We start from the raw sequence: 27,711 nt of genomic DNA on the forward strand, positions 1-27,711 counted from the left end.
CTATACATAAAAAAAAGTTCTACAGGGAGAAATATTCTAGGCTTAGCTTATACAAATGGAAAGAAATTCTTTAGAAACCAAGACTAAAGTTTGGTCTCAAGTGTTTTGTGATGTGACTAAAAGCATTTTTACTTAAACTGTAATATAAGCATTGTCACGTTTTTGCTCATCAGAATGGGAGTTTATTTAATGTCCAGGAATTTGAAAAATTGAATAGATGGTAATTTCCCTTGCTGAGTGCACTGGTTATTACACAAAACTGGTTTTGTTTTCTGATCACCTCTGTCGCAGAAATCATTTTCAAATACAGAATTTTACTTTTAGTCTAAGACTATGGAGTCAACCACCTCCATAAGTGATGTTCTTCAAAGTCAATGTGTCAGATCACGAAGAAAGACTGAGTGAACCCTATTTTTGTGTGTGCGTGTGTGTATATATATATATATATACACACACTTTTATACTGCTATAAAAATACCCACTGGGATATAGATGTACATTTATGAAGCAATGGTTGAGAACCAAGTAGGAATATAGGTTTAAAAATATATTTCATCTATATTTAATAAATAAATCTGCATTTTATTGCATATATTATGAAAAAAATTGCCATTTTAAAATTTAAAATAGTAGCATAAATCAGAATAAGACTAATTTCAAGGACCTTAAATTTCCTTTTGAGTTTAAAATTTGGCCTCTCTATATAGCATATATTTGAAAATATATTATAAATATGACAATATGGCATATGTCATAAAAAAAAATACCCCCAAAAAACAACAAAACAAGCAGTGTAGCTCCATCAGCTCCTTGAACAAAATTCAGAATAGCTCATCTCTGTGCAAAACAGGTCCTTCGTAATTCATGTAATTTATACAAGCTTTTCCTTTAAAAAAGACCTCTGAATTTAAGTTAGTTTTCTCTACCCTTTGTCTGTAGTTTTGAGTAAATGGCAGGATGCTGACAGAAACTCTGACGTGCCTTTCCACCATTAATGTTGCTTTCAGTAAAGAAAAACAAAATGAGAACCCAGCAGTCCTCTTCACAATGTAAAATAAAAGGCCACTGCTAAATCTTTACAGTATGATTTCCCTGAGGTGATCTAATGTTTCCATAATGAGCAGTAAGCTGTGATGTTCAGGACTGCAGATGAATTTTGTCATTCTTGCTGCTTCGTTCACCAGGATGTTCAAAACCAGCATATTGCAAGACGCATCACTCAGTGTCAAAAGACCCAGCAGTCTTTTTAGTGTGCAAGCGTATATTTTCTGGTGGCCGATATGAGAGGGAGCTCATTTTTGTTGTTAGGCTTGGATGTGTGCTGACATTTGGTGGAATGTATTTTATTAGCTGAAGGAAGTATTTTTTAAAGTTTTTTCCAAAAAATACATAAAAAAAAGGATTCAAACAGTTGTTAAAATAAGCGATGCAAATGGTGAAAGGCATAGCCGTATCCACAATATCAGTGATTTTGCAGTCTGTTATCACATGTAATTGAATTAATACATCCAGAAAAGTGAACACTTGATGAGGAATCCAGGAAAAGAAGAAGAAAAATACTATTGCCACAATCATCTTAAAAATATCATCATTTCTAGTCTTATTTTTTTGAATTTGATATGCCTTCTTCAGGGTCTTCCAAATTAAGGTGTAGCTTGTTAATATGATCAGAAAAGGAATTAAAAAGCCCAGCAAATTTTTGGATAAGCCTAACCCAACCCGGAGTGTTGTGTTATTGTTGTCATACCGAAAACCGCAGACTGTCATGTTCAAGTTCTCAGCAAAGAATATATTACGGTGAATGATGACGGGCAAACTGGCCACACCAGCGAGAAGCCAGATGGCAATGCAAGTCATTCTGGCAACAAACATGGTACGTCGAATTCGGGACTTCACTGGATGTACTATGGCCAGGTATCGGTCAATACTAAGGCATGTGAGGAGGAACACACTGGCGTACAGGTTGAAACTTATCCCAGCTGATGCTAACTTGCATAAACAGTTGCCAAAAGGCCACTGGTACTCCATGGCTGTGTAGGCTGCCCAGAGTGGCAGAGTTATTAGAAAACACAAATCAGCCAGTGCCAGGTTTAGAAGAAAGATGCTGGCTACTGTTTTTAATTTCATGTAGCAGTAAATGACAATAACGACCAGGCTATTCCCAAATATGCCTATGATAAAGATGATGCTGTAAACAGTTGGAACCATAATGTAGATATAACTGTGCCTTCCTGAAACAGGACAGTCAACATGGATTCTTTTAATGGTTTCTTCAGTAGAATAATTTGGAATCATCTTGATCTTTTGAGCTGTAATCTAGCTTCAAGAGGAAAATACGAAGTTCACTCCTAGGAGGGGAAAAGAAGAAGAAAATATTGCTCATGACAGGGATTTTATTTTTAAAAAGTTTAAATACAATGTCAAGTTCTTTCTTTTCATTGTGTATAACACAATGCGTCAATGTTTTTGAATTTAAAAACAAGCCATCTTCAAGTGTCTTCTCAAACAATCTCAATCATTGGCATCCCTGCCCACGGCAGGGGCGTTGGAACTATATGATCTTAAGGTCCTTTCCAACCCTAACCATTTTTTGATTCCATGATAATTGCTATTTTAATATACACTTTGCAGAATAAAACAGCAGTGAGAATATTAGGAATTGGCTGAACACTGTCTAATTCTTTTCAACATAAATGAAATTTAACACTTCTTTCAATTACAAGGTTCCAATTAAAAATAAGACTGGTTAGTGAACATGTCATGAAAATATAATATAGACTCAAAATAGCATATAAATTCAAGATTAGCAGGTTATTTTCTTTCCATAAATATGTGATATATCTAATGAACAAAGTTATTCAGATATCTCAGAAAATACACTTAAGCACTCTGAATACTCGTTCATCCTGTAAATGCAAAGTCTAATGCATTACAAAAGTAAGTGAATACAGATTAGGTACCCATTTTGATCTCTGATGTGAATCACTAGAATTTTTTTCTATACATTAAGCTTAATCCTTTGAAACAATTTTTACATCACAGAGAGACTAAGACACACAATCTAGTGTTATGTTGTACCACAAATACCTTAAATATTCAGAAGTTACCTAGCTCCCCATCTGGCTTGGAACTATAGTATTTAACTACTAATGAGGAAAAAAAAAAGATGTGAAAATCCAGACACATGCTAATTTGTTGCACATTAGTAACTGCAGAAAAGTTTAAGGGTGCAAGGGGGAATGAAAATTTATTTTGCCTTTTCAGTTACTGAAAAGTTATGTTACCAAGAGCTAAAGTTGTAGTCTTAGTGTATGAAAAATACTTCTGGACTGTATTAAGTGTATGGCAATGGTATGAAATCTCCTTTATGGGGCACCTGTTTGGTTTGCCAGGGCTTGTGTGTTCTGCAAGAATTATGTCCTTATTAATGATTTTAGGAAGCAAGTAATACGCTCTCAGTAATGTTTACACGAAATCTTTTCAGAATGTACAAATAGTCTTCCCTCAGAAATGGTGCATAATTTTAAAAACTAAAATAAAAAATTGATAGCAGAGTAGTATTTATTGCTGGCTGCAGGAGCCTGACAGCTGTCAGCCAAACCCAGCTTGCACTGTCTCAAACACAGATGAAGTGAAACATGTCAGTGTTAAAAAAAACCCAAAACAAAATGCTCCCCCCCCCAAAAAAAAATCCCAAACAAACAAACCCCCATACACCCAAACCCCCACTAAACAAAAGCACAAACATAAAAAAAAAAAAAAAAGTCCTTTTATATAGATAAATACACATGCCCCAAGGCTCTGGCCAGTGCAAATACATTCAGAAAGATGCCCGTCATTACAGAAATACGGCCTTATGTTGTGATGTAGGTGGTTGCTCATTATTTGCATTGTGCAGCACTGACTTTTCTGTTAACTGCAGAATGCTGCTGTTAAGTGTTTGGCATGCTCTTGTTGGGAGACAAACCTTATTGCAGATGTACTGCCTCCTTAATAGGCAAGCAAGGCACAGGCAGAGCCCACACAGGAAGTATGAAGTGGAGGCAGGAACTGAACCCAGAACATAGATTGCAGGCAGCATCTTGTGAGCAAGGTCACCCTTTGGCTCTCTATTAGCTTTTAGAGACTTGATACTTCTCTGTCTTAGCTCACATTCTATTATATGTTTGCATTAATAAGCTGATTCACTTCCATAGAGCTGTGGGTAATTTCAAGATTTAGGTTCTTAATAATTCTATCAAGTTTGGAATATCTAGTTAAATGCAATGAATAAAGCCTCTGTCAAGATGTGCAATGTGATACCTCCCAGTATATCAAATTCATTCTGTGAATTAGTCCTGTTGCCTCAGTTGGTATAGATGCTTCAGTGACATCAGCTATATTTGACATATTTTAAAAAGTTAAAAAGTCAAGCAAATACAACTGGCACAAAGAAATGTACACCATTCTGATCACACATGTCATTGTAATGTAAAGCTTCCTGGCTTTCAGACTGTGCCAAATCTAGAATACATGTTCTTTGGCTCTTTGGAAGGTCATGCTATCCATAGGACAGGGAGAATCACAATAAAAAGATTTCAAAATTTCTTATCTCATGCTTTGGTTGTGAAAGTGCCCAAGGAGATTTGACAATAACTGATATGTTCTGCAACATCAAGGTCTGGCAATATTTGTCCTGTCCCAGCTACATGTTAGTGCTGTTTGATCTACTCATTATCATAGCCTTTGCTCACTTACATAGATACTGAGGTTACAGCTGAGAATTCAACCCTAAGAAACTAGCGAAGCCTCTACTAAGAAAATTACCCACTGCAAGTTACACCTGCAGTCAAGTGGATCAGGGTCCAGTTGAGGCTGATCAAGCCCTTTCTCTGTGACCAGATTAACCCAATGGTGGTGCCATTTGTCAAATGCATTGTTCTCTGTGTGAACTAACTGGCAGATTCTGTGGCTACAAGGCAAATGTAGGTGATGATGATTACTCCCCCTTTGATGGGATTGTTTTTGCAAAGCAGTAGATGCCAAGGCACCTTTCTCACAGGTCAGTTCACCCAGCCCTTCAGTGTACTGTGTTCCATTGTTTAAATTGCGATTTTCCTTTTCTGTCCACATGGTGGCCTGTATTTTTTCATGCCAGTAGTAGCTTTAGTGGACCTAATTAATAGCAGATGTGCTTCCAAGAAGCTCTTATAATGATTATATTTTCAGAAATGGGTTAAAATAAACAAAAAATAATTGAGTTGAGAAACTTGTGTCTGATGCTCTAAGGTATTGAATTCTCTGAGCTTATTTTGGAGTGCTTGGGAAGTAAAAAAGGCAGACCAATTCCCATAAATAACCAGGAATTTGGTCATGAAATAATGTAATAGTTCAATTTATCTCTGTAAGGCTCTGTAGCCCTTTTGGAATTAAAGGTTTTGGTGTAACACAGAAGTCAGTGGGTTGTGCAAAGGATGTGTTTGGTATGTTATCAGTTTTAAATTATACTAAGGAATTATAATCAATAAAGAATTCCATCACTACTTTCAGTTAATAAAAGTGGGAATACGTAATGTGATTGCTTTTGGATAAATAGATATGAGTTGCCATATGTGTGTCTGAAAACAGTTTGAATATTGCTGTGAGAATGAACCTTACAAGAGCTTTACATGTGAAATGCAGTGAGGAAGGCACTGTTAATACCAAGCTGAATTTTTAAATTTCCTGGAAATTTTAAAGTTTCAGAGCTTGCCTCAGGTAGGTCTGCTGCCTTGAGGGCATATCTGACTTCAGAGCTTTAGGAAAAGCTTCAACACATGAGAAAACCAATTTGTTTTAGAAGGCATAGGCCCATAGCAGTACCAAGTGGCAAGACAGTGTGCCTGTGGTCATGTAAACTCCTTACAGGCAATGATTTCTTTTCTGTGCCACTGTAATTTTTGCTGTTATTCTCACAGCTCACCTGCTTGTCCCAGGATCCAGCAGATTGTTTAAAATGTTACAGGAACAGATGGCTGGTGCAGCTTTATGCTGCCAGAATTCACCAGAGCAGGTGAAACCACAGGCCAGTTAAATGCAAGTACTGAAATTGTGCACATTGATAATTCCATTTGAATCATCTCAAATGACCTGAGTTAAAAAATGATAACTGGATCATTTTAAGGCTGATACACAAGGAGCTTTTTCTTAGAGGACTGACGCAACTGTGAATGGTGTGGCAACATTAATCTCAAAGCAACTTATCTGGTGAGCAGCAAAACCCCGTTGTACGTTACTGTCCTGGCTGACCTTTTATCTTTTTTTTAATCACAATGATTCTAATGAGTCACTGATAATGAAATGCTTCAGACTGCTCTACCAACCATTATTTACCATGCCATTCATTGCTTCTGTTGGGTGAACATGCATCCTAATTAAACTGCTTATGGAAACAAGGAATGCTGAGCCCATGCAAGGTAAACAGCACTTTGCCAACTGAAAGATTAAGAGAGCACTGACTGTGGCTTTCTGTAGGAACTTCATCAGCTATAAATAGGTAAGCAGCTGTCACAAGTCAGATTTTAAAAAAAAGTGGTTTTGCTATTTGCTTTGACGAAGACTAAACAAACTAAGGGTGACCAACCTGCCACAGCTGAGCTACCTCACCAGTAGCTAAGGTGAGGGGCTTTTTTCTTCTGATGGTTGCTTTTCTTACAAATGAGAAGGTATTTCAGTGTTTAAGAGGGTGATGCCTTCTATTTTTATATGAAATTACTGGACAGGGAGAACAGAGGCTGAAAAATGTTTGGAACAATATGTTCAATGTATTAGCTGCGTTTACTGGTTGCATAAGCTTTTTTCATTTATCTTGAGAGTTTAGTCCCTCCCTTTGCTAATTTCTACTTCTTTTTTTTCTAATCACTGAGAAACTAATGACATTTTCTACGTTTCAGAGACTTTTTTTTTCCTCTATCCAGCAGAACAACCCCCTTTATCCTTGTTGCCTTAATTAATATAATTTCTTCTACTTCATATGCCTACTTCAGCATCTTCTCTGCTTTCCTGGAGTTCCTGACTAGTACCACTGTGAAGCCATAAATTTACATTTCTCCTAGCTCTTATTTCTGCTGCTCCTTCTAACCATCTTTATTCCCCATTCATGGCTTTCCTAAGTGTTTTTAGTCGAGTTGATAGGTGAATTGCAGTGGGTGAGACAAATGCAAACACTGGGGCAAATAAAGGCATGTTAATTCAAACTATCATGGCCTTGCAGTGTACCTGGGCCTCCTGTCATCTCCGCTGTATCTTCCACAGAAGTCAGTGTCTGACTTCATGGTAAATGACAATAAATCAAAATATTACTGAAATAGAACTGCAGTAAGAGTATGGGACCAAAACACTGTTCATGAACACATGAAAATCAGTTCATAAGCACACAGAACAGAAAGCTTCAGAAGATCTGTATTAGTAACTGTCAGGCTGGCTGTTGCTTTTGCAATTTTTGCATCAGGAGGTGGTCTGACACAAGAACAAACAGAATTTTCAGGACCTTGTACTGGCCTGGGCATTTTTAATAGCTGTCCTGGTCAGTCTTTTGTGAAGCAACTGCCAGTCTGTTGAAACTGCTGTTAATTTTGTTGTGTTTGTTTTTTTTTCTTTATTTACAAGTATTTATCTTTTAGATTCTCTAACCTATATGGGGATTCTTTGTGTCTTCCGCTTTCAGGAGCTGAAGTTGGTCTGCTTCATTTGTGCAAGCTCTATATGGCTGGAAAATAACTGTCTGTGATCTTTCTAGGATCTGGTTTTTCTATAACATCAAAACTCTAAATTGCTTATTACTTATTTAGTGCTAGCAGAGGACCAGTTATTGATACCTTGTAAATGTGAACTGTTTATGTACTCTGACCTTCTCTGAAAGAACTTCTCTGTATTTATTTCCCCCAGCACACTTCAAAAGAGTCTGTCCTTCTGTATCATGGCTTCGTATCTTATTCTGAAAAGAATGAATGTCTCTCTTCTGTTTGTTTTCATAGACTATCCTGATTAATTTTCCTTTCACTTCCCCAGTTTCTTTCAACTGTGCTCAGTTTTCGTCATAAAATTTATGTGAGAAAAGGACAGATGAAGGGACCTTTTCCTCTGGGAAAAAACAATGCTTATGGAATGACTGAATGGTGAAAGTGGGGAGATGTGTAATTTTAAATAATGGGGGATGTGTAAAAGGAAAGTGACACAGTTAAAAACAGTGACATTTAAATTGAAGTTTAACTTGTATAATATATATTTCAACCACTAGAGGTCTGTATTTCCTATTTTAAAGTGAGAGAATTGCTTTAGTTTATATTGCATCACTTTTCAAAATATCCTCTTCCTTCACGATTATTGAAGATGCAAACAAAAGGAAAAATACCTATCACTCAGCTTCTGCATTTATGTGAAGTATAATGTACCAGAATGAAATATTTTCAGTTTATTTTAGTATCTACTAGCTTATAGCTAATATTCTTTAATATATTCCTCATTTTGATAATCTTCAGTCCAGTTCTTGCACCTCTAAGTCATGGAACAAGATCCTTTTATTTTTTCAAAGACATGCAGCTTAAACTCTCTAACATTTCTGAACCAAATTAAAAAGGATATTTTTAAAGAGAGACTAGAAGTATAGTTTACTTTAACAATGCAGATGGAAAAATAGTGGCATCTACTCATTAGACTAAAAGATTATTTTAAAACTAACTAGTTAGCAGCATGTCGTTAATCACGCAACTCTTTTCCACATATCGGCAAGGGCGGTATTCTTGAAAGTAGTTCTAAGTTAACTTGACTCAAATATGTACTCTTGTTTTTGGAGGAAGGTATTTTTATTATTGAAAATGCCAATTCAGAACTACTTTTAATCCTTCACTTTTTAAAGTGATTTTTTGGAAATTGAAAAGCAACATGAGTCTACACATTTTTTTGTTATCTAAATGATGATTTTTAGACCTCAAGCACCACATATATTTCAGGAATTGTAACACATTTCACAATTTGAAAATGAAATCGTATTTAATGCTTTTTAGCCCCTCTCCTCCCACCTCTTTTACTAATTACACCTGGGTTTGTCATTACCCCTTTGGACAGCGTCAATGCATGGTGATGTGTTAGCCTGTTTCAAATTATTTAGATGAATAGTTCTCCAGTGCTAGTAAGGGCAAACAGTTTTCAATCAGGTAGAGAAGGCTGTTAGTTTTATGGTGGCATCTATTTTATTGAAACAAGTATATGAGCAAAGTAGAACAAAAAAAAAAAAATTATTAATCATTGTCCTGTGTCAGGTAAGCAGAAATAATTTGTGTCTTGCCCTGTATTTGTATCAAATGGTTTATAGAGTGTCAGTGTACCTCTGTGCACTTAAGGTCTGTTTGGGTACAAGCATCTGACATATCTTGAAGCTGCTAAAAATAGGAGCATTTAGAGAGAACAGAAGTGGTATTTTGAGATAAAAAACTATCAAGCAGCTGGCTAGATTTAAAACACAGAATAAAGAAAACTAATCTTTCATTTGCACACTGAAGGATTTTGTATTAGAAGTGAAAGTGGCAAAAATCGGCATGTGAAAGGCCACCTCTAAAACACTGATTTATGTGGCTGTGCAGTGATGAATAAAATCTTCCCAGTACATTAAATGCTTAAATAATACTACAATGTAATATGTGACAAATTTTCTGCATGCTCTTTTTAACAACCTACAGTGTAATCATGCTAGAATTTTAGCAGTTGCAGCAACAGTGAAAGTTTGGACTATTTTTTTGCACATAGTCTCATGGTACTTACAGAGTCCAGAAACATTGGAAAGATTTCTTCATGCTACTAAGTTCTTTGGCCAAAGTTAACTCTACCAATTCCCTCCTTGTGTATGGGTATTCTTCCAGAAGTTAGGAAATACTGATGTACATATTTGTATAAAATGTTACTTGCAGATGTTAGTGCCAAGGCAGGATTGCTCAACTTCACTAGAGTTTCTCAACCTCACTAGAACTTAGTGGTTTAGTGAACACTAGAATAGTGTTTACTATTAGATTAGAATAGATTAAGGCTTTTTTTAGTACAAAAGTTTGTTGATTGATTGATCCACAGAGCACTCATTAGCCAAAAGTCTTTCAATTAAGTTTCAGTATTTTAGTTGATGGGTTTCATTTTTCAGATCTTCCAGGTTTAGGTTTAAAAGTAAATGTTGTTTTCTGGAAGTTTTTCCTCTATACACTCATCATTTTGTTCTCTGCTCTCAAAGGGAGGAAAAACATTCTTCGGTTCAATAAAAGTTGAACTGGACTCTAAAACACTGAAGGATTAACCATTCTCAACATGCAATGTATTTACCTAATCTCTTGGGGAAGATCATCGAGGTGATGGTTTTAGACATCACTGGTTCTGGCTTGACAGTGTACCTGATACTCCAGATAGCTTAGATTTTTCCACAAAATTTTCTGATCTCTTTCTTGCATGTTTACCCATCAGAGCGATCTCTATTTTCTTTCTTTGAACAGTGCTGCGTAATGTGTTGCAACCTCTCTGGGGTTTAATATGTCTTAGGTATTATGCATCCTTAAGATATACAAACATAATTTTATATTCACAGTAACTTAAAACTGAAAAGTTAATTAAACAAAGTGAAATATATTTCTAGCTTAATACTTCTAGTTTAGTACTTCTGAAACTAAACATCAAAAAGGCTAAGCTTCAGAAAAGATGATGTCTGAAAAGCAAATCTCCTTGTGCTAGTCACCTCTGTTGCTCTGTCTTGACAGGAATGAAGATCATCTTTTTCTTTTCTAGGTTATTAAACATATAGCTGAATTAGTATTTAAATATGAAGAATTGTTATAGCAGGTGGCAGTCACTCTTCTTGTTTATACCACAAGGTAAAGAACTGCCTCTTTTTCCAAAAAGAGACTGGAGAGCCTTAGACTCTTGAAATGAGACTTTGAAATGAGGACACTATCACCATCAGTCAAGCACTGAGTTTTGTTCCTCTGTTCTAACCAGCAGCTTACCAAAAAGGATGACTGGCACCCTCTTAGGAGCTAAAAATGATCAATAACCAGCAGGCTAACCTAAAGTCCGTTTACCAGCAACACGTCATTTCCTCATATTGCTAACAATGCCATCTACTGCACATTAGAGCATAGAATCACAAATGCCAGGAAAAGATTCATAGATGCTGGGAAAGGAAAAATAAATCTGTTTCAGATCAAGGTAGGACTAGAATTTCTATTTTCAGCATTGACATGAGAAGATTTTTGAAGGGCAACACAACATAAAGTACTATTTCATTATGAATATACAGCTAACTGCACATTCATAATTTCAGATTTGATGCCTGGTTATGTAGTATCTTTAGGGCATTTGGAACTATCGGGAAGAGTCAACAGTTAACAAGAATTAAGCCATCAAGTCCCAGAACGAATAAAAGTGAGATTAGTTTGAGCTGTGAAAGGTTACATGCTGCACAGTTACTTTCTCTGAGTGACAGTAAACAAACGGATTAACACATTTCCTTTATTGCAGCTGGAATTGCCTATATAAAATATAGTGTGCCCCATGTGATCATTTTTAATAAAAGACAAATAAAACTCAGATTTGCTAAGTGCCAGTGAAATCATCTGATGGATTTTAAGTTTCTATTCTGATAGCTTTGTTCCATGGAATAAAAAGTTTTCAAGTATTCTTTTTTTAATTACACAGCAGTGCACATCCTACACAAATGTAGCTTCTGGATACCTAACCATACACCTAAAATTTCTATTGGCACCATTATTTCCATATGGAATGAACCATAAGCTTCTACTGTGAACTCCTCCAAGCTGAGCAGTAAGGGAACTTACATTAATTCTGGGCTTCATCCAGATCAGTATTTCAGCCTTATGTTTTAAAGGCTGTGGAGAGGCAAGAGAGAAAAAAACCTTGCTGAAATAAAAAGCACTCCTAAAAACACACCTCATCGTGTCCTCTTCTAACAGAACAGAGATCAGATACAATGTGATCATAGAAAAAAAAAAAAAATCACAATTTGACTTACTGGACATTCCATATACCTATTAATCTGTCTTTAAGGTTATACAGTCGTCTTCACTGAAGCTTGTGGGTGCCTCCCTAAGTACATGAAAATAGCAGTAACAACTGTTCTTCCTTCCCAGCTTGTAGGAAAAATACTGTGTTATATTACTGTGATTTCAAGCATGCAGAGCTTAATAAGGGTTGCAAGACATTTTACATGCTGTTTTAAGTATCATTGGTCTCTGGTCGTCCTTATTTCTTCCTGGAGGTAACGTTTTTCTGCATCCAACACTGAAAGAGTTCTTAGTTTCATTGCCCATATCTTCTCAGTTTTAGCTAATAGTCAAGTGGTCCAGCAGAAGCTGACTATTATCTGGAGTGGCCTTTGGGGGGCAATAAAGGCTGCTTCCACAAACTGCTATGAATGCAAGACAGAACCTTTCTCTTCTACTATTGTTCAAGGAAAAGACAATGTTCTGAGGAGTACAAAGAGACATCTAGGCAATTAAATTGGTGCTTTGCTGGTGTTTAACAGTATTTGAATTTATAAATACAATAATTTCAGCTCTAGATACAACTTGTAGGTCCCAAATGTCCCAATAATTGCTGAGGCCAGAACTGGCTCTAACAGGAATAAACAGTATTCGCAGGTAAAGATCTTTATAGAATTGAGTATCTTTAGGTTTTGTTATGCTCATTTTGAAATTCAAAACTATTGAAAAGGTGTCAATATGATTATCAAACTGAGATCATCTCCAGTGCTCAAGGAAAGGGAAGTTTTCTGGTTTTCTCTTCTTATTGACATGATCTCATTCTGAGATTAAACCAGCTGACTTGTCTATATTTCAGCCACTTGCTCTTTCTCCAGTTTCACTCAGGCATCAAGAAACTTTCCTTATAGCTATGTTAGTCTTCTGATGAAACATTGTTTCCACTGCAAACCTTTTAGCTTTACAACTTCTTGAAAACAGAATGTGCGTAGTCTACAAATACCAAAGATCCCACAGGAGAAATTATTAATTTCTATTATCTAAAATACTGGAAAGGATGATGATTTGAAGTGCTACTGCAAAAAGCAAAGATGTTTGTAAGAGGGAAGCTGCTTTTGCTAACTTAAAAAGCCCATAGTTACCACATGGTTTTTACCATGTAGATTTTACAAAGCTCCTGAAACTTGGCCGAACTTTGAAGAACCTAACCACCTGGAAGGGATGATGTAATCCTACTGAGGAGGAGGTCTTTTTACAAGGGCAGGTAGTAACACAACAAGGGGTAATGGCTTTAAACTGAAAAAGGGGAGATTAGGTTAGATATTAGGAGGTTCCTCACTTTGAGAGTGTTGAGGCACTGGAACAGGTTGCACAGAGAAGCTGTAGATGCCCTACCCCTGGAAGTGTCAAGGTCAGGTTGGATGAGGCTTTGGGCAACTTCATCTAGTGGAAGGTGTCCCTACCTCTGGCAGGGGGGCTAGAACTAGAAGATCTTTAAAGTCCCTTCCAACCCAAACCATTCTATGAAATCTTTGCTTCTTTAGAGGTTACGAATTGCATTCTGAGATTTATCATTTGATGATCATGGTTATGGTGTAAGTAATGTTTTAGGACCTTGAGAGTAACAGCTACTCATGTAGATTATGGCTTGTAGAACTGAGCCCCAAAATATTAGTGTCTCATAGGGATTTCTTGCTTACAACTGCTATTCTGTCTTGGACATGAGAGGACATGTTTATGTATTTTCCTCACAGTTTTTGCAGCATGTAAAACTCTAACATGCTGTTGTATTTTAATTTGAAGCCTAAAATATTAGAAACTTAAGATGGTGATTGGCCAAAGCAGTTTCTGCAACACAAATTCTTCTACAGGGATGTGGTGTACAGGTACACAGGTTCACTTCTCTAGACTCCCTTACCTCCCATGATGAAGACTCTCCACACTTTCAGCTTTATTAATTGAAAAGAGCTAATGACAAAGGTAAATGGTTATATCTTTTAGTTTATTACGGGCAGCTGTACTGCAATGTGATGTGTGTGAAATATTGTGTCATGAAACCTGTACCTTTTCTGCTTTTTGGTCCAGGGGAAAAAAACTGTGGTAAACAATAAAATGTCTCACAAATTCTATGAAAAGTGTAAAAATAACAAAAACATCATGTTTTATTAAAGGATGGAAAGTAAGCATTATAATGGAGAGGCAAGAGGAAAAAAAAATGGTGGGTGGGAGGTGACACACCAAAAAACAGTATGGCCAGATAAGGGCTGGCTATAAAAGAATGGTATTATAATGACTGCTGTGAAAGGTCTGATTCTGGGGTCTGTAAATATATGTGTACCAAGCTCCATTTAAGCTTATGCACTCTTGGGTTATATTAGTGGCTGTTGATAATTTAGCAGAAAATGGGATTTCATGCATCTAAATTAGAAATGATAATATTCTAAAATGGTTAATGCATGAGTGACATGCCCACAGCAATATGCAATCACTGTCAGAATCTTCTCTGTCACTGGCAGAGATCACAATAGAAAATGGAATGGGAATGCCAAAGCTGCAATTGTTTCCTCATAAACCAAATCACCTACTTCTGGGAGAAAAGAACGTTTCTGAATGTAGGTGCAAGTTCTTTGGCCTTATTCTGGTTTACAGCTAGCTTTAAGTTTACAGCTAGCTTTACTATGAAAGTCAGTGGTGTTACTATCATAAAGCTACTGAAAGTGATGTTTTAATTAAAGTTCCTGCTGATTCCTCCAGGCAAAGGTGTTTGTAGAAAGAAGGGTAGGGGACATAGCTAATAACTTAGCTGTGTAAACAAAGATGGGAGGTGATAAGACTTCTTTATGGAAGTTAATCCAAGTTACCAAATTAATCCAACTAAAGGCTTCCTTGCTTTGTCCTGGTAGTTTAGTTTATTCAGAGGTGATGGTGTCATTTGCCTACTCTCCCACAGTTGTGTTACTCTCCTGCTAAGCCAGAAGATGCAGAGGCAAAAATTAATATCTGTATGCAGCTTAAGCCCCTGAACAACTTTCTTTAGTCAAATGTGAGATAATAACCTGATGAGCAATGAACTCTGCAAGATAATATTACTTCTACCTTTCTGGTACAAGGAACTGCCTTTCTCTATTTTCTTGTAAAACAGGAAGAAAGGTGCTAGAAGAGAGCTTATATACATGGATTTGTCGTGCGCAAGTAATGCAGCAAATCAGTAACATTTTGACATGAGTGGAAACATTCTGATGTGTGTGATATTTTCCTGCCATTAAGCAAAATCACCAGGGTAGAGTCATGACACTCCTAAGAGCTTTACAGGTTTAATATGAAGTCCCTTTTGCAGAATGTGCTCTTTACTTTTACCCTCCCTCTCTCCTCCCCACAAAAATAGAAGTATAAATTAATGAATAACAACCTTTAGAAATGCATTGTGCAAAGCAATACAGTTACCTTCATATGCAACAATAGCTAATCCATCAGAAAGTGGGAGAGAAAAGAAACACTTAAAATTCTCTACTTCTGCTGCAGAAATGGAGAGATGTCTGTCAAATAGAGGTGTTCCACTTTCTAATCTAATGGAAATTAGATGAGTTAGCTGAGAGTAGTTCATATTGCACATTATTACCTAAAAAGACTTTCCCTCTCTAAAACCTCTAACAAATCACATCCCTCTTTCTTACCTATCACCAGTGTTGTTGGAGGGACATATAAAAGCTTTTGCCTAAAAGCAATAAAAACGTTAACTGAAAAACAAACACGCAGATGCAGCATGTCTGTGTGGACAGCCATACCTGTATCACTACAGTATCTGTTATGCCAACCCAAACTATTCTATGATTCCATGTTAACTAAACCAACTAATGTGGAAGTTTTATCACTACATTTCCAACACCATGACTAGCGATCTTCACGTAACTTCCTTCTAGACAAAGCATTACAGCTCTGGGGAAAACAAACCTCACGTCGAACATTTTTGTTTTTCTTTTGCCTTCAATCTGAAAAATAGTGTTTGTCTTACTGGAGAAGCAAAAGCAAGTATATTGTGGGTTTCTGTGCAAGGAAATGGGTGCTAGATTTAACACCTTCATTCAGAGGAAGCTTTGTCTTCCATGTCATACTTCAGCAATACATAATAGGATTTGGTTCGCTATGTCTGACTGAGAAACTTGATTACTTTTCTTTTATACAATTAATTTAGATATCCTTACAGTGGGAAAATATCACACAATGGCAATATGCACCAGAAAAGACTTTTCTTCCTTAATGAGAATGTTGGGAACAGCCTGGAGGGAAAAGTTAAAAGACTGAAAGCAAAGGATCAGCATGGAGGCTTCTTAATGAATACCTCATTAGGGTCAGAGAAAGGGAACCAAAGGCAGAAAGGAAAGAAAACAGTATGAGTAACTGGTAAAGTACAAGAGTTTATTCAGACAAAAAAAAAAATAATCTTTTAAAATGGTAATGCAGCTAAGCCCAAGAGAAGTTAGTATCATTGTAACTGTTAGTAAGTATAAGGTGGAAAACATAGAGGCCTGATTGTGCTTTCACTTGCACAGAACTTCTGTTAAGGGCAGATCATTATGAGGACTAGAAGAAAATTTGAGTAGCCAGATATAAAGGCAAACAATGTATCTGTGATTTTTGTACAGTTGGACTAGTGAGGTGCTGAGGGATTAATCAAAGAGAATGAAAGGTCAAATACAGACACCTTAATCTATGCAAGTGAGAAAGCTATTATCACCCATGAAAAAAACAAAATACTGTGACACTTAGTGCTTTGTCTGGAAGGCAGCACACTTAATAGAATGATACCAAAATAGTTGTTCTGCCTAATTTGTACAGCTTGTTTTCTGTTTGGTTTTTTTTTTTCCCCAAAGTAAAATTTATTGCTCTATTTTGAAAATAAAATTTATTAGTGAACTCCCTTCACTGTCCTGGCTCTGAGATGTTCCTTGGGGGTACTGAGGACCAGCAACAGAGGTAGCAAAACAAAGTAGGCTGTTACAGCCAGAGCGCCAGCTAAGCTATGATGCAGTGAGCCAGTGCATCCTCAACGAAGTGCAGTCTTTGTTCTCAAGCAAACATAACTGCACAGATGCCCAGAAAGGTAGTGAGAATTACTGCCTGAGCTGAGCAAATGCTTGGATGTGTGGCTGTCCTCTACTGACATGTTTTTTTTTCTCTTTTTTGATGGTATTTTTAAGAACATGGAACAGCATCATAAAATGTATATGAAGGCAAACTTTTTTATAGAATCAGAGTGGTTTGGGTTGGAAGGGAACTTGAAGATCTAGCTATCGGCAGAGACACCACTTTTGAAGAGTTTTCCTTTGAAGTGCTTTTTGGGAAGCTCATGGTTAAAGAAATACACTTTATCAGAAATAAATCCTGATTTGAGAAAAAGAAACACTATAATTGCCTTATGATAAGCTGCTAATAACAAAGCCAAGAGGAAAACAATAAAGACAGAAATCTGGAGTCCAACTCTGAAAACATAGGTTGATTCCTGACCCATGCTTTCCCCTTCTGATTGTTGTCCATTAAGTAAAGAATCTGAGAAGGGAGGAAATCCTCAGCAGCTTGAGTAGGAGCAGACTAACTTGGGCTCAATGTACCTTGGGGGAGGAGGGAGGAAAATGGTGAAAACTTTTAGGCTTGGGAAACAAGGATGAGGAGAGAACGGTGAGAAGGTGAAAACTACTAGAAGCTTGTGAAGAAAAAGATGAAAAGGCAACATACATCCTATAAACTTGGATTGGGAGAGGCATGCATAGTTCCTCAGTAAACAAGTTCAGGCTGTGTCTTTGTACATTATGTGCTGCCTGATTCAAGCAAAGGGTCTGGCCAGGCTGTGCTGATGCTAAAGCAGGGTTAAATGGAGGCTAACTGCCAACAGAACATTTTTTAGGAAAGTCAACTTGTGCATTTTTCTCCCTTGCGTAAGCCCCCCAACATAAAAGTACAGCTGTTCAGTGGTTTTCTGGAATGTTTTACTATTTCCATGGGTCCCTCTGAGCTAGAAATGCTGAGACACAGTACTCTCATTCAGTGTATCCCTCTCAATTTTCAGAAAAGTGAGGGGACTCAGGAATGCTGTTTTGTTTTCTGTTTCTGGTCCTATACTTCATCTACTGATTATTAGATTCTGCTAGCCAAATCTATCAGTTAACTGACAAACTTGTATGACCTAGAAGTAAAGGAATAGGTGAATTAGCTGAAATGAGGTGTTTGGTGAAATTATTCTTTGTTCTGGCCTTCACTCTAATTATAGCTTTCATTTCAAACAGTGAAATACTTTCTAAATATTGACCTTGCCCAAATTCAGTACCTCTTTCTGTAGAGGTTGCCAGTTACCTTTTGCTGTAGCCTGCTTTTTGTCTTGTTTTCAATCATGCCACTCACTGATCCATTGACAATCTGATCTCACTTTCCTGCTGTGAGGTCGTCTTCAGTTATTTCCCATTTTTTGTGCCTATAAGAGAAATGCCACTCAACTACAATAAAAGGAGATAAACACCATAAATAGTAACCAAGCATTGTAGCTAGCATTGTTATATAGCAGATACCTGGACAGTTTTGCTATCAAACAAAAACCAAATGGAACGAAAATTGTGAGACACCTGACAGACCAAAATCTGTAGTTCTTTCAGATGATGATGCAATACAGAATACTAACAGCATGCCATTTGCAGCATGGTATTTTCCTACCCATAGCTGCAATTCACTTGAAAGTTCCAAGTAATTTTAGTATAATCCATCATTTATCTGAAGATAAGGACATAAATGATTGCACCAGCCATTCTATTTCATACATGCTTTGTCTCAAACAATCACTGCTCTTAGGACTTGCAGTCAAGATGGCATCTTTTCACTCGCTTGTTACAGCTGAAGTAACAAGTATCATTAGTCCCTTTGTGTGTCAGATTTGTTAACTCCCTAAAATGTTCAAAAATTACACAGATTCTTCTAGGGTACATCTGTCAAATTATAATTTTAGGGTTTTTTTGCAAAGGGTAAGTTTTAGAAGATGGTACAGAACATGGTATGAGTGCTCTGAGTACAATGACTGTCTTGGTGAAAGTGATCTTACGAGACAAATTTGTTGATGTAAAGGGAACAAACAAAATATTGTGGTTGAAAAAAGCTTACTGGCTTGCTTTTCACTGCAGGGTTTTAAGGACCAGAAGGAGACAGAAAATAATACTGTGGTCAGTGATTTCTGTGCAATAATGTCTGCATATAAGAAAACAGCTCTGCTGCAGCCTTTTGACCTTCAGTCTGCAGCGTCTGGGCCTCATGCATGAGGTTTGTACACCTTTAAGCTCTAGAGTAAATTTTGTTGCCATCTACTCAAACTCCCCAATATAGCTGAACTTGTCTTGGGTATACATGCCGAAATGTTAACTTTGCATAAAATTCTAATTTGAGATATGTAGCTGAGGTTCCATTCTCAGCAATAACAACCTGTTTATTTCTGTTAGCATGGTGGAAGATAATCCTACAATAGTGAAAAAAAATAGGAAGTCTTCCCTCCACTTTCCCCTCTCTTAAGTGAACCACATTTACCATCTTGTTTTCAGAATTCCATGAGATTTCTAAAAATTTCTCATTGTGATGCTCTGCAATTTTATCTTACCTAGGTTCTCAAACCTGATCCTAACAATGCAGAGGCTGAGTTCTTAAAAATACCATAGTCACCCTTAGGACAAACTGTCCAAAAATCTGAAATGCTATCCAAGAATACTGCAAAATTGTTAATTAATATTTGAGAGCAACACGTGGTAGAATGTAACATCTGTGTCACTGCACTTCCAATAGAATTATTGTACAGCTGAGAGCATGAGATACAAACATCAGTAGTAATATAGATAAAGCTTGAAAACTGAAACAAGATTACCCAAAGGGTAGAGATTTAGGTGCATATGCAATAGAGCCTAAAATACACACAGACAGCCATGGGCCTGTTATGGCCAGGCTGTATCTTGACCCAGTCCTCTCAGTAAGCTGTAACTCTTACCATACTTGCAATTCTGAAAGGATTCCAAGATTATACTTCTCTTTCTGTAGAAAGATGATGCTTGCTGGGTTCCCAGTAATCCCCCCATTCCCCTGATTTAGCCATCTGGCTGCTTTCTTCGGCATATCTAATATACTGCCCAAGCAGATCTATTCATATGCCGATGAATCCTGATAACCTGTTTCCCAATTCGGCTCTAGGTATAACATATCCAAATTAAACTTTAGTCTATTTCTCCTCTTACTGAGCTGTCTCCTAGAAGAAAACCGTTAAATTCAGGTAAAAAAAGCACAACTTTAACCATATAATGTAAGTTGGAATTAGTATTTGGTTAAAATAGTGCATAAATATGCATGTTCTTTATTCAAGTAAAGCTAGAACATGACCTTTTATGAACTCACCAAGGTAGAAAAGGAGACTTGAAGTGTAGGAAACATAGGTAAGTGCCAAGCACTCAGAAACAACTGTATCCTTCTCACAAGAGGGATTAGATCCCATAAAATGTGGGCAGTAACAGCCACATGAGAGAGTGGGAATACTCCTGGTGACACTAGGAGGTTCACTCAAAAAGGTCCAAAGAAAAATGAGAGGTAGTCAGCAAATGAAAGTAATTTGTGACTGCTTGAAATGTTTTCGACTAATATTATACTTTTGCAAAAACGAGAGTTTAACTAGGACAGTGTAATCAGAGTCTGCAGCTTATGTAACCTTAAATTACCATATTAATTATTGGAGCTGCAATAAGGAACTATAGGCAGTGCCAGAGAAAAGGACTACCCAAATGTATCCCTTTAACAAACACAACAGATAGAATTGCCACAGTGCAGGAAAACGCAGTGACTGCCCTTTATCAGAAATAAGATTTTTTTTACAGGAATTAACTCTGACATATTATGTCCATGTCTGCAAACACAGTTCATACGTTTCAACAGAATTATTCTAGAAAGTGTCAATAAATCACCATGTTTACATGCTGCATCTGCCTCTGTTTTTATAGTGCTACAAACTGCAAAAAGAGATGAAATACATTTTCAGGTATTTAATACAATTAGAGATAATGTTGTTCATTCAGCAGGTAACACAAATATAAATCATCCATCTTCTTGTTCTAAGTAGATTGTAAAAAGTAGGTTGTGGGGTTGGGATGATTTTAACTGAAAGGCAGCACCCTCCTCACTTCTGCAGTGCTGTGGATACAAGCATTTCAGACTGGTATTTACTGCCTTTTAAACCAGTAACTTCCAGGTGAAGTTTGCACATGCTGTCCAACCCAAGCAAGGTACTGTTTCCAAGCAGGCAGGCAGGACACCTCACACCACACCATCGGAAGTGGGCACACCTCTGTTCTCCTCCAGTGTGAGAATTAACCCTTGTTTCCATCTACCACCTTGGCAAAAGTGAGAATGAAATCGACTGTATGCAAATTTAGTGATAAATGTGACTTCTTAATTGTACAGGGCCACTTTGCTTTCTCAGTTTAGCAACATAAACTAGGAAGCACTCCATAGTTGTAACTGATTTTCCTCTGCTATGTCATTCAAGTTGTAGAGAGGAAAAGTGTAGAGAAACACCACAATCATGCTGGAAGGCATACAATTAAAATTCTTAATATATGAACGACAGCTTATTTGAAGGCACTTCACCATATTTTTGAAAGATGCTGTGGTTTCAAAGATTATGGTGGTAACAAGCAAAATGGACTGCCACAGTCAGAAGTGTGAAACATTTATCTGACGCTGAAACAGAGATGAAAGAGCCTTTCCATATCACCATGGTAATTACCTACCCCACACCATATTCAATCCCCCTATTCAGGCAAAAATCTACTTATGTTAGTGGTGTGGGTTCATGTAGGTGAAACCCTCCCAAGTCCCCCACTGAACAAAAGTATCTCTACCCTCATCTCTTTTTGGGGTTTGTAATTTTACTGAACCTGTTTACTAGCCCATGCCATGCTATGCACACAACACAACTGAAACAAGCACAGCTACTAATGGAGGGGATGGAAATTTACAGTGAAGTGTAGCACTCTCTGGACAACATCCTGCTGTCTCTTGCTGCCGTACATCTCATTAACTGTGGTGGGTTTGCAGAAATATATAAATGGGTGTCATGAATCCTGCAAATTTCCTGCCTGGACATACTGTGATCCCATTGAGTTATATAGTTACCAATATGCCACTGGACTTGCTCAGAAGAATATAGGGCTTGTGCGCCTGTTAATAACTGGTAACATTTTAAGTGTTTTAATGTATGGAGAGTGGGAGGGCAGTAAATATGTCACAGGATCTCACCTGAATATGTTGAAGAATTCTAGTCCAGTTTATAAGAGCCCATGCTAAGTTTAAAATCTGGGAAAAAAAGAGGGGCATTTAACTTTTACCAACTAAAATCTAATCTTTGGTTGCAGATCACTCTTTTTTTTTTCTTCTTTTTCTTTTTTTTTTTTTTAATAGAAAATGGGTACGTCTGGTTACGAAAAGTGTATGCTACCCAATTTTGATTAAACCAGTACCAGTTGCTAACCAGTGGAAGTTGTATTGCCTGTTAGACTGAAAACCGGATGTGTTTGCGTGAGTCTCAAAAATCATCATCGCCTTTAGTGATTTTTGATTAATTTATATCATGAGCTTAGAACAGTAATAGAATTTTCAAGTGCTCATCTGATCATGACCAGAGGTTAGTGGCTGCTTCTTGCAGGCTGGTGGGAAGAGCTTTCACTGTGAGAAGGTGTTATTGCCCCGGGTGCTGTACCTTCTGTCAGAGGGGGCATTTGATTTATCTGCAAAAAGCAACTCCTGTTTTGCAGGACATGAGAGCTCACATACACGGCATGGCTGTGAGTCTGGGGAATATTTAGCTGCGTCCTAAATAACTATGTGGTGTGGGCTTACCGAGCGGGCCTCGGAGGGCAAGCCTTCGAGGGGCACAGGGCTTAGGTATCTGCGTTTTGCCCGGAACCGAGCTTTCCTCTGCCAACTTCATCTTAACAGTCTAAATTCAGCAGGAGACTCTATCGGAAACCACCAACACCTTCCTGCCCCGGGACCCGGCAGCGTGTTCCCGGCGAGACGTGGGGTTTTTAACCGGCGCGACGGCACGCTGCCGGCCGGGCTCGCAGAAGCCGCCCCGCGCCCGCGGAAGCCGGAGGGACGCGCCTTACCTGGCTCCGCGGAGGGCCTGCCCTACGGCGAGGAGGAGTGGGAGCGACCACGGCTTTGCGGGGATGGGGGTAGGGGGGTGGGGGAAGGCGACTCAGCCCCGACGGCGCTCGCCCTGCACCATGTTCGGCTCAGCTCGGCGCTGGACTGTGCGCGATCTCTGCTCCCGGCCGCACCGCTACCCCTTTCCGCTGCGCGGCCCCTACATTTATAGCGAGGGGCGTTGCAGCACAGCCCAGCTCACCCGCTGTCTCTCCCCACCCATCTCTCGGGACAGACCCCTCTTGACCCGTCTCCCTCTAAATCCCCCACTTTCCCTACCCCCCCGCCGCCTGGCACGCCCGCATCCTCAACCACCCCCCCGCCCTCTGCGGGTGCGGAGGCGGGCGGTCCGCACGGCTCCGCCGGCGGCGAGGGACGGTCCAGGGTCGGGGGGAAAGGCAGGACAGTGTCTCTCGGCGCACGGCATCGCAGGGCAAGAGCCAACGCCAGGGCACCCGCGGGTACTTTGGAGAAGGACGACATCCAGCGCAGCGCAGGCTGGGTGGGAAGTGAGAGGGATGGGCATAAAACGCCCGTTCCTTCTTTTGCCTTCAACTTTCCGAAGTAGGGGTCTCAAGCGGTGTACAAACATTTCCTGTTTCTATAGGAATCCCACGGGTCGCCTGTAAGCCCAACTGAAATGATCAGATCATCTCTGGTGAAGTTGTAATATAGCTAGAATTGCCAATCTGTCAAACTTTGTTCTATAGGAGAAGGAAACAGGTATGTTAAGCCCCTTTGGAACACACGTCCTATGAGGTCTGCTCTTCACATCGCTGCTGGCTGACATAAAGATTTTGTGTATGAGGTATTCTTTGTTGTTGTTTCTCTCTTCCCTTGCTTTGCTGGACAGGACAGGGAGCAACTTTTCAAGAAGGATATTTGAGATTATCATTCCCACAAAGAACAGGATTGTCAGAAGTTTTGTTTTATTTTAGGGTTCTCTAATCGTAGTTGTGGAAAAAGCTGATGTTACCAATGGGAACTGCACAATTGCAGGTGTCTTTCTAATCTTGTTATACACCTAGTGTGTTTTTTAAGGCCCTCTGAAGAAAGACATTGTGACCTAGGATAGTAATATCTTTCAAGGCTTGGCAGTGTAACTTTATTGTGGGTAAGAGTAATTTGGATCTAGTTAGTGATAGTGATAGAAGGTCAATCAAAAGGAAACTTTTGCATTCTGCAGTAATAACTGTTTAGCTGAAATAATAATTCCTTTTCAGCATCTGCACATGTATAATCAGTAAGATCCTGTCTGGATGTAATTTGTTTTTGCAAGTCTGTTAGCTAAATCAGAGCTTCAGATAGAAATGAAGAACTGAGGCACATTACTTGAACTTAATTGTTTCAGGCTGTGTCTGATGGACCAAGAGTGCGTTACCTACCTGGAGGCACTAATTCACCTATGACATAATCTTTTCTCCTTATCTTACGTGCGTTGTGTCAAGAAAAATCAGCTGCATTTTCATCAGAACATCAGTCAGGACTGAAGCAGACTATATTGGCAGCATACTACCCTCCTGCCACTTAAACAGTTTGTAATTGGCTTTCTCTCTGAAGAGCTCATGCTGAGATATCTTCTAATGATGAACTATGTGCGTATTCACAGATTTATTATGACAGGGACTGGGAGCCACTTGCCAGTAAGTACTATTCGGGCTTCTATGATCCCTGAAGTGTGCACACTACAGCAGTATACTCTTTTATTCCTGTATGTGTTGTTGGTTGGATTACATAGGGCTTTTGACATATGGGACACATTTACTCTATCCAAATAACTCTTTTTACATGTATGACTGATTATAAAACTCTAGTGAGTTTCAATGTATTTGACAGTTATTGAATGATTCTGCACCAGTCTTTTCTATGGAAAAAACGGTTGTTGCGGATGAGGAGGAGCTCTGCATAAATAAGGTAATGCTTGTGTCCTCTAGTGGTCTTTCAGTTCTCCTAGAGCTGAGCTGAAGGAACTGAAGCCAAATCTCAATGCCAGCATCAAACATTAGCTACTTAGAGTCACAAAATGCCTCTGGATGTGTGAATCACTGCGTGGGATCAGTTGTTCCCTTCACTACCCATCATCATCCCTTCTCTTCAGGAAAGGTACGGGTAAAGTAGTTAATAACTGTATTTTTAGCCAGAATTAAAAAAATCCAACCAGCCAACCAACCAAACAAAAAAAAAAAAAAAAAAACAAAACCCAAAAAGCAAACAAAAAAACTACCCCAAAACCAACAACAACAACAAAAAAAAAAACCACCCCAAAAAACCCCCACCAAACCCAACCCCCAAACCACGATTTTCTTTTAAAACTGGATTTTTTTTTTTTAATGCATGTATAATTGAATTTGGGTCTGTATCTCTCTGTTGAGTTCAGTCCATCTCTGGTGGGTGTACACAAAAAAGATGTAACTTCATGTAAAATCTCACTACCAGCAGTTTTGTGTCTGGAATCCCAGTAAAAGAATTGTACGATGATAAGCATTGAAACATGCACCTGCTATAGAAATACAAGTTACAGGAATGTCCAGTGAATAATAGAGTTGATGACTAGAATTGTGTTTTCATTGAACTGCTGTAAATAAAGGGGCTTCTTCTCAGCAGACTGATTGTAGTGTCTATAACACAGGGCTTTAGGGAGCAGATTTCATTTTCCTGCATGTGTTAGAACAAACAGTTGTCATTAAGAAGCAGACTGGTCTGGGCAATTTGATTGCTATCAAATTAGATAGCTCTTCCAATAGCAATGTTTATTTAAATCAGTAATACTAAGCTGAGAATAAATTGTTTAAACCAAATCTTCATTGGGACCACAAAGTCACATTAGCCTTTAAAACTAAATCATACATTTGGAATGATTCACAGCTTAACCTTTTGATTGTGGGTTGTTTGGTTGGTTGTTTGGGTTTTTTTTTCACATTTTCAAGATGCGAGAATGAGAAGTAAAAAGTTATTTTCTTTGTTAACGGTTGCTGTTCCATACATAGATCCCCATGCCTCTGGGCACCAAGAGCCAAGCTTGAGGAAAGCACCACAGGTTGCAAAATATGTGGCATGCTGTTTCTATTAATTGTATTCTTTTGTATGCATTTCTGATGCATTTTCCCACCGTTGCTTCTTTCAGGGAATAGACTGGACTTTTGCGTGTAGACTACAGCTGTGTGTTTACTTGGAAAAAATCAAGTGATTCAGAAGTAGGTCTTTGTATGTACTGGAAACCTGTACATGTCCTAGTAGCAAGGTGGTTTGAGTGTGCTGATGAGAAATCTGAAGAGAAACTTATGAATGCTTCTTGTCAAAAGACTCCTTCTACTATAATGAATATTTCAGTTGTATCCTGCTTACGTATCTAAACCTTTTCTGAGAAAAGGGACCAAGAACCAATCCCAAGTCAATGTGTCTGTTATTTAGAATTTTTCATTCTCTTTTGTCAATGAACTGCATTTTCAATGTTTCCTTCCTTCATGTCTGCTACAACTGAAAGTTACTGGAAAATGTTGAGGAAAGAAAATGTTGGGAAAAAGGTAAATGTACCTCTCACTGTCCTTCTCTTGATCCCAAACTTCTTCAGCTGTAGGAATAATGTTAGTAGCTTGTCCTGTAGGAATAGCAATATATGTTACTGTTGTCATCCACTCTACTTGAGATCATTTGAAACAATAAGGTTTTGGTAAGGCTAGCAGACTCTGCTGAAAGTAATATATATTTGTGTATGTGAGTGAAGGACAGAGTGTGAAAGGGAGAAATGTGTTTTGGAACAAGCGAGAGAGGTCATTTGCAGACTTCTGAGCAGCAGTGGTGGTGGTGCTAGTATCCGCAAGGTCTGCCTCTCCAGAGTTATGGAAATTTACATTTATTTTTTTTTTTCTGATGAGGTCCTTGAATAATTAAGATAATCTCTTTCCAGGAAAGTATATGCTTTAACTTCTAGTCTTCCTCAGCTTGTATGCTTTAATTGTATCCCTTGTAATCATCACAGCATACAGCAAAAGGGGAGGCTGGAAAATACGAAGATTTTAAAGAAGACAATGTTTCAAATCTCAGCATTTTCTCAACAATTTAAACTGGTTTTATTTTCATAGACAAGTATTAGATTTTTTTGTTTGACTTCTACTGTGAATTTAGGAAGCTGAACTGAATGAGGAGTGTGTTGACATCCTCATTTTCTAAAGTTTATAAAATTGGGCAATTGTACTTATTTGTATATCTAGATTGGGTTTTGCTAGATCATTAGTTTAACAACAACAGTTGTTAAACTGTTTTGGGGGTTTGGACAGTTGAATTCAGTGGCAGATACAGCATGTGCAATGGGCTTGGAGTGCAGGGGTTGTTGTGCAGGTGGCCAGCATGAGCAGGCTGACTGCCATCTGGGTCTGGATGGCAACAAGACTGTTGCGGACCTGTGGTATCCAGTGGGTGCAATGCATCCAGCCCTGCATGGGCAGCTGCTTTTACTAATGGGGAAGTATTATTAGCTGGTTCTGTGGGCAGAGGAGGGGTAGAGACT

The 27,711-nt window shown here is 38.3% G+C and overlaps 1 protein-coding gene across 4 annotated transcripts; it reads right to left on the minus strand.

Moving 5' to 3' along the window:
* Positions 1–670: 670 nt before the first annotated feature.
* On the minus strand, positions 671–23,431 carry AGTR1 (angiotensin II receptor type 1). 4 transcript variants are annotated; one of them, XM_065674890.1, is made up of 4 exons: positions 23,165–23,431; positions 22,296–22,352; positions 18,339–18,456; positions 671–2,348 (listed from the first exon to the last, which is right to left on the minus strand). In XM_065674890.1, exon 4 carries the CDS (start codon positions 2,293–2,295, stop codon positions 1,216–1,218), a length of 1,080 nt encoding a protein of 359 aa, XP_065530962.1. In that variant the 5' UTR covers positions 2,296–2,348; positions 18,339–18,456; positions 22,296–22,352; positions 23,165–23,431; the 3' UTR covers positions 671–1,215. The 4 variants fall into 4 exon arrangements, with proteins under 4 accessions (XP_065530962.1, XP_065530963.1, XP_065530961.1 ...); XM_065674891.1 differs by having other exon boundaries at positions 18,339–18,478; XM_065674889.1 differs by lacking the exon at positions 22,296–22,352.
* Between the last annotated feature and the right edge of the window lie 4,280 nt (positions 23,432–27,711).

The sequence above is a fragment of the Lathamus discolor genome, chromosome 3, assembly GCF_037157495.1.
Source record: "Lathamus discolor isolate bLatDis1 chromosome 3, bLatDis1.hap1, whole genome shotgun sequence".
NCBI classification, from domain to species: Eukaryota; Metazoa; Chordata; class Aves; order Psittaciformes; family Psittacidae; genus Lathamus; species Lathamus discolor.

Bases quoted from the DNA above. Each gene is read 5' to 3' on its own strand.
- AGTR1 (XM_065674892.1), bottom strand. From the start codon at position 2,295: ATGATTCCAAATTATTCTACTGAAGAAACCATTAAAAGAATCCATGTT.